At 28.3% G+C, this 11,722-nt stretch overlaps 1 protein-coding gene across 1 annotated transcript; it reads right to left on the bottom strand.

Moving 5' to 3' along the window:
* Positions 1-222: 222 nt before the first annotated feature.
* On the bottom strand, positions 223-10,839 carry LOC145841926 (ceramide transfer protein-like). Its single transcript, XM_082949233.1, has 9 exons — positions 10,617-10,839; positions 10,274-10,404; positions 6,564-6,854; positions 3,156-3,386; positions 2,680-2,893; positions 2,011-2,136; positions 1,563-1,714; positions 1,157-1,346; positions 223-867 (listed from the first exon to the last, which is right to left on the bottom strand). The coding sequence occupies exons 1-9, from the start codon at positions 10,767-10,769 to the stop codon at positions 604-606; spliced, it is 1,752 nt and encodes a 583-aa protein (XP_082805359.1). The 5' UTR covers positions 10,770-10,839; the 3' UTR covers positions 223-603.
* Between the last annotated feature and the right edge of the window lie 883 nt (positions 10,840-11,722).

Here is an 11,722-nt window from a genome sequence, read left to right as displayed (position 1 = left end):
AACTAAGAGGCCAAACTTTTTAAAACTTTCAATTTATAATAATTAACTTTTCAAAATCTTAAAGTAATAAAAAAGATTTTTAATATTTTAGTCTAAAATATAACTTAACTGTTTGTACATAAGTGGACTTTTTTCTTTACAATTTATTTATAAAAACAATAATGTTAAACTTTTTTTTCTGAACTATCTTAAATCCAGAAACAACTAATAATATTATAAATAAACAGGAGTTTTATTTTATAAATATCATAAAAAAACAAAGTGGTGTAAATAAATACATCTGAACCAGCCGTAAGAATCAAGTGTAATCAAATTTAAAATAAATAAAACTAATATATCATTAAGTGTTGCTGTTATTGCGTCAGACAAAAGTGCAGATTGTTTCGTTAACTTGATTCTAAAATAGTAACACAAATTAAAAGTAGTAACACTGAAACACGTAAAATTGAAAAATACAGTATTTAGTAAAAACAACAAAAACAAATCATCGAAACACGAATCGGCTTTCGAAAGCGTCATTTCCGTACTCAAACAAAATTGCATGGAAAAAATTTGCTACACAAAAACCCGCGAAAAAAAAAGTCGGAATTTTCCTTAAATTTTTTAAAACCATATCTCCTTGTCCTTGGTCTTCTCCTGCACGTAGGCGGTGAACTTGCGCAGGAACTTGGGGTACTCCCGCTTGTAGATGGTCCGGAGGACGGAGGCGGGCGCCCACCCTCCCGGGTTCACCTCCGCCACGTACACGATGTCGCACCTCAGGTCCCGCCGGCTCACCTTCTCTCCGTCGGGTGGCGCTGCGACGTACGTCTGGCAGATGAGCGCGATGTCGCATTCGGCGCGGCAGCAACCGCCCACCGGCTCCGCCTGGTGGTGATATTTAGTTGCAATATTTTGATAAGGTTTATTTTAAACCGGGAAGTTACATTATAATTTTTGATAACAGTATATGTTATTGAAATATTTTTATAGGCGATACATATGAATAGACGCAAGTTGTGAGAAAAATATATAGTACAAGTAATAGCTTAAAAAAATAAATATTAGTACTGATCAAATTTTAGTAAATTCAATTTGGTAAAGTGAAAATAAAGATTAACAAACCTAAAAACTACGAAAAAAAGCAAAACCGTTATAATCCAACAAATTTTCCAACCTTTTCGTGGTCCACACTGAAGTTGCAGACCATCCAGGTGTCGTGGGGCTTCCTGCCGTCCTTTGGCATCGGCTGGTCCTCAACTTTGAGCATGTTGGACACGTACAAGCAGTCGCGCTGGGCGGAGGGCCACACCCGCTTGTGGGTCTGGTATATTATGGTGGTCAGTTCCGCCGGCGCCTCTATCACCCTGCAGTTGGTTTAAAAAAACTTAATTACTGTAATTACCCTAAAAGAATTAAATATTTTCAAAAAAAATTGGAATTGAAATCATTTTTTTAGCAGACTTGTCTGAAATTTCTTTAAAAAACTAAAATTAAATTCAGACTTTATCATTAAAATTAAGATTCTTCTTCAGCTCAATAGGTATATTTTCACCATTTTGGTTAAAATTTACAACTGTCACCTGAAACTGTCGATGGTGCCTTCCCACTCCAGCCGGTAGGAGGTGTCCCAGAAGTAGTGGCACATTTCCCTGGCGGTGACCAGTCCGATGCTGTGGATTGCCTTCAGCGGGTCGCATATCCGGTCGTCGATGACCAGCTCTCTTCGGTACACCTTTGAAAAACAAAAGAAATTTGGCTGGTGAAATTTCTATAAACAAATACCCAGAAATACTAAGATTAGTGTTTGTTATTCTTGTAGACATTGTAGTAATCATTTGTGTTTTAATTTTGGTTTTAGCGAAAAGTGTATGTTGATAGCCTTACTGTTTAGAATTAAACATATTTTCTGTATAATAATAAAGAAACTGAAAATTTATGCACTAAAAGTACATTAAAAAACTGAAACAAGCACTTCATATTTGTTTTTGCAGAACAATGATAAACATTAAAAAAAGAAAAGTATCTTACCTTGAGTTCACCTTCTTCAGCGAAAAGTTCCCACGAATTTTCGTCGTTTTCGTTGGGAAGAGCCATGCTTTCAGTGAGGTGAGCTTTTATTCGCTGCTCCAACTTGTCTGAATGCTTGTGTCTTTGCTGTGAATTTAGACTGATTACAAATTGTATATGAAGTACTAATGTTTGTTCTACTTTCTTATAAGTTGACAAAACAACTAATCTAGTTCAAAGACTGTGAAATTTATAAAAATGGTTAATCGATATGTAAATTACCTCCGAGCTTAATGATAATTGGGCAAAATGTTAAAATCAGTTTTATTGGAAGAAAAATTTCCGACGAGACATTCTAAAAGTGAGAAAATTAGGCGTTTTTTATGAAAAAACTCTTACAATATCAATTTACAAAGTTTCGCTATATTTTCAAAAAAAAATATCTGTGAGTATCCGAGCTGGATAAAAAGTAAATAATAGAAATAACTACAACCTATTCAAAAGGGAAGAACACTATAGACATACTTTTATTTACAAAATTCTAAGCTTATACATTCTAAAACAAAATAGTATAAATATAGCAAAATGATAAGACAAATATAAATTAAAAACAATAAGCATAAAAAACATGTTCCGAAGTTTATTCGCAAACAGCCGTCAAACGCTCAAAAACAATTATGACGTCACAACCTTGGGCTTCTCGGTGACGGCCTTCTTCTGCAGGTTCTTGCTCACCCGCATGTCCTCGTCCACGCGGTCCTGCTTGTCGTGGTACGCCTCCAGGCACTCGTAGAACATCTCCTCCGTCATCTCGCTGTTCGGCCCCTCCTCCAAGTCGGGACTCCCCATCAGCGAAACTTGCCGGCGCGCCTGACGCAGCTCCGACTCGTGCTTCTCTATCAGCCTGGTGGTGTTTTTGTGTAAAATAATGCTAAGAGATATCAGAGAACAATTTTTTTTTGTATAAAGTCTTGTAAGTCTTTTAAAAGGCACACTAAACATATGTATAGATAATCAAGGTTTGTTTATAAAACAAAACAGTACTACAGTGTTAGTTGATAGAAAAACTTAAAAAGCTGTCGAATTGAACAATACTTTTTAAAATAACTTTGTAATTTATGTCTCTCATCACGACGCTTAAAAACAGAATTTATGACGTCACAAACCGCCTCCTGCGCTCCCTCTCCTTCTCGATCTTCTTCAGCAGCTTCTCCTCTCTCAGCTGCATCACCTCTATGCAGTGCTGCAGCGTCTGGAGGGTGCCGTTGGTGGTCGCCTTGAACGTGATCGCCTCCCCCCTGAAGTCCACCACCGTCGACCCGACGATCTTGTCTTCGAGGGAATCCCCCTTCGACGAAACTTCCCCGTCGTGCACGTCCGCGCACCGGTCGAAAAATCTGAACAAAATAATATTTTTTCAAATAAAAAGTTTTTGATGTTTCTTGGAACAAATGCTTGCTCTTGTTAAAAAAATATTTCTTTAGCATATTTTTTGAAACTTTGTTGAGGGATTTGAATAAGGATAATTGTTGATTAAAAGTGACTTTAAAAACAGGTGTGAAAGATCGATATAAATTAAAATAATATGAAAAAAAAGTAATAACACTAGTCTTTTTGTTGATATCGATATTTTTATCATTTTTCTTCTTTTTATAACTTTTAAGAATATTGTTGATATACTTCATTACATTTATTTTTGATATTGATGTTATTATTATTTTTATTACTATCATTAATTTTTATTTCGTTATTAATTATATTACTATATTAACAATTATATATATTTTTTTAAAACAATTAATGACTTAAAATATTAATAATAAATAAAAGAATAATATTTAAATAATATACATATATATAAGAGCAATAACAATAATAATAATAAAAGGAAAGAAAATAACATATGAAAAAAAAAAAAACTAATAACAATAAGAAGAAAGAATGGGTATATGTAAAGGGTATTTCTTTAGCACAAAAGGTCTCGACAAAACTTATTTCGAAGACAATAATAATGTTAAATTTATTTAAACAAATTCAACATCGTTTCCTTACAGGAATCTTCAGGCCTGCAAAATAAAAACTAAGACGATGGATAACTTAATAAATAGTGCAAAATAATTAATATAATCAAATCTATAAAGTTAAAAAAAATCATTACGTAAGTTTAACATTGTTAAGGTGAACAGAAAATAATTAAATTAACAAAAATAAAGTTTTTAAATAGCAATATTTATACTTACAAGCGTTGAAATGTCTTATACAGTTTAAGATATAGTTAATCACAAATCAAAAATGGCTTTTAACAAACAAAGGTACCTTAAAAATTAACAAGCAAAAACTAAATTAACAGCTATAAATACGCTAAGTTTTAAAGTAGAATTTTCTAAAGTGCGGACAGGTGTAAAAAAGCTCTTGTCTTTTATTTAATTTTGTTTTTTGTCAGCAAGTGATATTTCAATTTTTTTCCAAGTTGCAGGTCTATTTGTTAAAAGCCATTTTTGATTTGTGTTGTTATAAGCTATATCTTAAAATGTATAAAACATATCAACGCTTGTAAGTATAAATATTGCTATTTAAAAACTTTATTTTTGTTATTTTAATTATTTTCTGTTCACCTTAACAATGTTAAACTTACGTAAAGATTTTTTCAAATTTTATAGATTTGATTATATTAATTAGTTTGCACTATTTATTAAGTTATCATCTACTTATTTTTTATTTTGCAGTCCTGAAGACCCCTGTAAGGAGAAACGATGTTGCTTTTGTTTAAATAAATTTAATATTAATATTATTAAAGAAAACTATTATTATTATTATTATTATTCTTAATGACTAAATTTTAACACTATTTTATTGTATTTAGTCCCTGGTATGTCACTTAGTTCTAAATAATTAATCTACTTTACATGCAAAAATGTTTTAGAAATATGGATGAAAAAAGTGATATACACATATAAAAGCTAAATTTTTAAGGGACGTATTTAACAAACTACATCAAACTAAGAAAAAAAAAACATAGAACTTTATAATCAAACCTTAAATAGTAAGATTTAAAAAACAAATAAAATATTTGAGTCATAATTCGGCAAACAAATAGTGTTGTTATAAGTGCTGCCAAAAAAAAAAATATTTTTGTCTAGATCTTTAATTTAAATTTGAAAAAAAAAGAACCTAGATATAATATAAAAAATTCAATCTAAAGAAACAAATTTTAATTTTTTTTGTTATTTTTTTTGAAAAAAACAAAAATAAAGCTAAAATGACCTTTTTTTCGAAGGGCCTTTGCATTAAAAATAAGCCCCAATACATTTTTACTTTAACTTTGTTTAAAAGTCGAAGAAAACTTCTATTGGACATAAAAAAAAAAGTTTTTAAATTAATAATAAGAAAGAAATGCCATAAGGAAGTCAGGCTAAAATGGAAAAAAAGGAAATTTGAAATTTTCTGAAAATCTATGATCATTTGAAATAATACCATAAATATTAGCAAATGGTTCATGGGAAACAAATCAGTAAGAAATAGAACTTTATCAGAAACATAAAACACAATTAGTATTTAGCGAGTTTAATTAGTATTTATTAAGTTTTGTATTTGTTTCTGACTTTGATATTAATTAATGTTTTTTAACAAGGAAGTTTTTAACAAGGAATAAAATCAAGTTTTTACAAAAACATCATCCAAACATTAAACTTTGAACTAGAATAAAAATTAAATTAGCACAAGAATTTAGTCATGACAAATAAAGCTTTATATAATTATTTCTTACAGTTGAATAAATTATTATATTTTTATATTTAATAGCTGAAAAACAAATAAAGCTAACAAGACTTGAAAACTTATCGTAAAAATGAACTTTTGTATGATTAAGTAAAACAAGTTAAGTCTGACAAAAGTTTTAAACTTTTGTTCGACTTAAAATCGGTTAGATGACTATTCATGTGCATTATGTTTAATATTAGGTATGAAAATAGTAATATAAAAAAATATATATTTATTATATAAGTTATTGTATCTAATAATAATTTTATGTCAGTTTTTATTATACTTTTACTAAAAAAAACTTAGTTTAAAGAACACAGTGACTGTTTAAACTTAAGATTTAAATTATTAATAATCTTGACATATATTGTAAAAAGCTAAAAATAAGTATACTTTAAAAACTGTTAGCTAATAGACTAAAAGACGTTAAAGAACTTTTAAAGACAGAAAAAAAATCGTCACATTACTCTTTTATAAAGTTTACATGACAATTCACTATTTAGAATGAAAATATCTCAAAGACATTTTGAAAAAAACTAAAATTTTACTAGAAGGTTTAATTAACAAAGATTCTGAAAGTAAAATAAAAAAGATAAAAATAACAATTTAAAGAAAAATATAACTCACTATCGTTAACATAGTTTCTGTTGTACATCTTTTAATAAGATGGTATAAAAACTTTTTGAGTTTATAAAAGAATATTTACATCTTTATCTAATTTCGGTAAAAAAATCAAAACAAAATCATTTTCCAAAAACTCAAAAAATATTACATCAGCAAAACTTACTTTATTCTCTAAAATATCCGAAACAAACCTCTGCAAACTCTCGATCTTGCTGTTCAAAATGTCCTTGAAAGTGTCCAGCTCGGCCAACTTCTCCTTGAGCATGCGGGTGGTCTGCCTGTTCAGCAGCCCCGACCCGGACGAGTTGACGGACACCGTGTTGCTGTTGACGGACATCAGCGAGCCCTGCCGCCGCAGCTTGATCGAGGCGGTCTCCCCGCTCTTGGACTTGTTCTCCTCTATGATCTCGCACCAGTGGTTGCGCTCGTCCTCGGAGGCGGCTCGCAGGTACCACACGCTGTCGTTGATCGCCACGTCGAACCTGGAAATCATTTCTGATGACAAACGAGCAACATCTGAGTTTTTTTTTCAAGCAGGAATGAGTTTAAATTATCACGTGAGCATCGCTGTTAGAGTTGGCTATCTTGAGAACTGTTTGACAAGTTCAGATTTTTTCTCACCTTAACTGGTCATAAAGAAAATAGCAAATTAGCACGTATATTGTTTATATGAACTTTGTTTCTATGATCCCCATATCGAATCTGAGAATTATGTTAGATAAATAAAGAGTGTTGTTTTAAATTGATTCTATTGTTTTTTAGTACACAACGAACAATGTTGTCTCACTTTAAAGGAGATTATATTACGCTTTGATTTTTACTTTGTACACTAGTGTTTTGTTTGCTTTACATTTAGCTAATTCTTAAATCCTAAATTTACACTAGTTTATTACGTCGTATTATATTGCTTAAAATTTTTGTTAATTAGGATAACAATAATGAAAAAAATACTATTAATATACATTAAATGTATTTTTGATTAAAAAAAAATTGATGATGACAAATTTTTTTTTATTTATATGGTAGATTTTTCAGGTCAAGTTAAAATTTTACTTTCTAACATGTAAAAATTGTTTAAAATTCCATGTTTTTTCAGGTATTTTAGTGATTTTAGTTCAAAGTTCCAGGTTTTTTAGAGATTTCTGTTCAAAATTCCAGGTTTTTTTCAAAATTTCTCTAATTCCAGGTTAATTGTCAAACTCCGGGTTTTTCCAGGATTCCAGGTTTTTTGGCAACTCTGATAAATGGAAGTGAAGTTTTATTTCACTCAACTATAACTTTAACTCAATATTATTTTTACATCTTATTTACTATTGTGTGTGAAGGAACTACTGGTAGAGTTGTATAAGAACTGTGTTTCTTGTATGTTTATTTTCAATAGAGGTGTGCAAATTAAATATTTTATTTACAACCCGGTTTCGGTGACAAAAAATTGCGACCTCTTCAAGTAAAATAAAATGGTGAACTGCAAATAACAATGTTGGTTATCTATAATGTTTATTTATATGTTTATTTTCTAATATTGTTCAAGTATAAATTTATTATATAAGTTAAAATTAAATGTTTTAAATCTCTTGCGCTAGATTTAAATATTCAATAGTTCTTCAAGTATTTTATATTTTCTTCTAAATTTTTGTTCAAATATTATTTCAAAACAGAGATATGAATCAATTACTTATTCTATTTAGTCTAAAGGAAAATGTTGCAAGTGAGGGAAGTAATTATAAGTGGTAACAACATAGCTGCTATTTTTTTTTTTGTAAATTTCTAACAGGTTTTTTGAACTTCTTCCGGAACTTTAAAAAACAAGTTTTTTGGTCCATTTCTAAGATAAAACTAAACTTAAGTTAAAAAATCTGTTTTTAATACACCAATATAACAATATTGAAAAGATACTGTAAAGCTGCTTAAATAAGATTTAAAAACAAACTCAAATATTACAAAAATATTTCTACCTTACGATAGACTGTTTGTATTTAAACCAAATCTCGAAATTACTTTACATGTAAAATAAAAGTTTGAAATTCCTGGTTTTTCCTCTTTTCTTTTTTAATTTCGTAACTTACAGGTTTCATTTCAACCTTGTAACAGTTCAAAATATTAAAGTAAACTTTAACTAATTGAAAACTGCTTTTATATGTTTCAAAAACTACTTAAAATTTATTATACTAAGAATAAAACTTTGTGAAGAGTTTTTTAAACTTATATAAGTTTTAAAGTGATATATTTTTATCTTATTTATTAAAAAAACGCAAAAAGCAACTAAAAAATAGATAACTCTTACATGATTCTAAGTACTAAGAATAGTATTGGCTTTTTATGGTACGAAAGTAGTGTACTTTTATTAACATAATTTTTATAAGGTAACCTTTTCTTTTAAGTACATAAAATTAATTGTAAGTATCTGTCATGTTTAATTTCCTTGTTATATACGTAACCAAACCTTAAGAGCATAGAGAAATTTGTAATTTATTTTTTTAAGTTTTTCACATACAATAAATATTTGTTACAGTAAATTTAACTTTAACGAGAGATAACAACAAACTTATACAAGTTATGAAATATTTTATATGATTGTTTTTATTAAATTGTTGTTTAGAATAGTTTAAAATTTATTTGAGTTTTTTGATAGAAAATACAAAGAATCATAAGACTATTTTTAAACTAAAACTATTGTAATTAATTTAAAAGAAAATTAAAGCTAACTTTTGTTTTATCTTACAAAAAATGGATATAATGAACTTAATCATTAGACAAACCCAATTTTATACGTAAAAAAGAGCTGTTTTTAATTACGAAACGGTGTCAATCTGTAAATAAACAAGTAAACAACTCAAAATAAATAAAGGTATGCGTATTTTTAAATCCCAAATGAATGAAGCTTACTGAGGTGCAGTAAACTAAGAAACAAAAAACGTTAAAAAAATACTTGATATTGTTTTTATAATAAGTCTCTTAAAAAAAATTAAAAACTTTTAATGTAACACAATTAATTATACAGCTCTTTATAAAAATAAACTTTATTGATTTTATAAAAAATTATAATAAGAAGTTCAAAACCTTATATTGATAAAGAAAGAGTAAAGCTAAGAAATAATATTAATTACAAGTAGGTGGTTAATTAGACAGTAAAAAAAAATCTCTTTTAATATATAAATTAGCTATTTGTTTTACTTCGATCAAAAAAAGATAAATATACTTTAAAATTTAAACTTCAGCAAAAATTCATCAGCGTAGTTAAACATAACCAAGATATTATTTTTTAAATCATAACATTTATTGTATACAATTTAACAATTAATTTTAAACGGTTTAACAAGCTTCTATTACTTTCTACATTGAACTCTATATTATAACTATTTACTACTTTGTACTAATTATACAATTTATCAAAACTTTTACACTTCAATCATATTTTATATACTTTTTTTTATCGATTAAAAAAAAAAAAAAACTTTGTATCTTTTATTTAATTTATACAAACTCTTACAAAAAATAAATACTTTTATTACTAATACGACGTCAAAATAAACGTACTGCTTTTTTAAACTGAAAAAATACTTTAGTTTATAAAAGTTTTAAACACAGTAAACTTAAGAAACTTTAATCCTCTAAAGAGCTTAGTTTTTTTTTAACAAATATTTCATAGTAGTAAAACTGTTTATCAAATTAAAATGATTCAAAAACTAATTAACTAATACTTTTTAAAACTGATTAACAACAACAGTATATTACATATTGAAAAAATTCACTAATTTTCAACATTGTTTAAGTACTACTATGATCTAGTATATGAAACCATTGTTACAGTACACGCTTACTATCTTGAATTGCTGTAAACCGTGTTTATTTACACATTGAAAACACTTTATGACAGAGTAAGTTAACAAAAGTAACCAACCTGCAAGGGTCAAACTCGTGCTTGTGTACGATCGCTTTGGACAGGGATATGGTTCCGCGGCAACCGTACTCGCTCTCATCTTCGTTCCTGTAGTAGCACAGCGTCCCATTCGTGCAGCACACGTATCTGTCCTGTGAACCAATAAAACAAGTACTGACCAAGCCTAAAGTGACATAATATTTTCTATCTTAAAGCTTATACATCATATTTCAGTTGTTAACAAAACTATAAAACACAGCTAGCTTTTTCTCAATCTTAAAACATATACCAACTTTTATTATTACTTTAAACACACAAAAAGCTTCAGTTGTAAACTGAAAAAAATTCGAGTGAAACAAGCTACCTGCCACCCGTGTATGTAGTTCGTCCACTTGCTCAAAATTCCCTTCTTTTCCAGCAAAAGTTCCGGTGAAGAGTTGTTGTTGTTTTCGTTTTCATTGAACTCGTCCTCCGACGAATCGTCAGAAATTTCAGCTACTTTTTCTTGTGCAGCCATTTGATTAAAAAATGTATGTTTTAACTTTAAAATGTTTAAAAAATTAAATATAAGCAGTATTTTTAACTTAAAGTCTGAAAAAAACAATAAAAATGTTAATTATTATGTGTTAGTTGCGCTTAAACATATTAGTCTAGTAAAGTCTTCATATTTAAAGAAGCTTATCACAAAAAAGTAAATAAAATAATTGCTTTTCAAGTTAAAACAAGAACTTTTCTCTTAAATTGTATTTAAAACTTAGTTTTAAACTGGGCGATTTATGATATTATTATGTTCAATTAAGAACTGTACGTTTAAGATATTGGTTAAAAACTAATTAAAATAATGTTACAGAACTTTATTTTATGTTCATTCTTTTTCTAGGAGTTAAACGTCTTGTGTGATTACACAACTTTAATGACATATAAGTTAATTTAAATTCAGTATTTTTGTATTTAGTTTTATTTATTACGTTGTAAACTGAACAAAAATTAAAATTTATAGAAGTTATTAAACTTTGTGTAAAGGATAAACTTTGAACATTAATTTGATAACAGAGAACAGTAGTTTCTTGCAAATCTACGTTCTCGTTTAGTTAAGCATTTAGAATTCTCAAAAAATACTGAAAAACCTCTACAAATCTACGAAAGCAACAAAAAACCTCTCTTTAGTTACGTTATCTCGTTTAATTACGCACTTTTGCTGTGAACTCAATGTGGATTCGCGAGAGCTTATTATATTACATTTAAAAAGAAAAATTCAATTGGAATGTTTTCAATAGGGAATGTTAAATCACATCAATACTGTAAAAATTAGGAATTAGCTAATTTAATAAATCAGATTAGCCTAGAAATTAGAGAATAATCAAACTAGTCTAAGAAAGTGATGGCCTTTTACAAATTGAATAAAATGCATTATTAAAAAGATCATTTAGTGTCTATTAAATAATACTTTTCTGGTTTTCTTTGGTATAA

Source organism: Thalia democratica, chromosome 8, assembly GCF_965202585.1.
Source record: "Thalia democratica chromosome 8, ktThaDemo2.hap1.1, whole genome shotgun sequence".
Lineage (NCBI taxonomy): Eukaryota > Metazoa > Chordata > Thaliacea > Salpida > Salpidae > Thalia > Thalia democratica.
The sequence above is the reverse complement of the archived record's forward strand: the minus strand, read 5'-3'. Positions and strand labels throughout refer to the sequence as shown.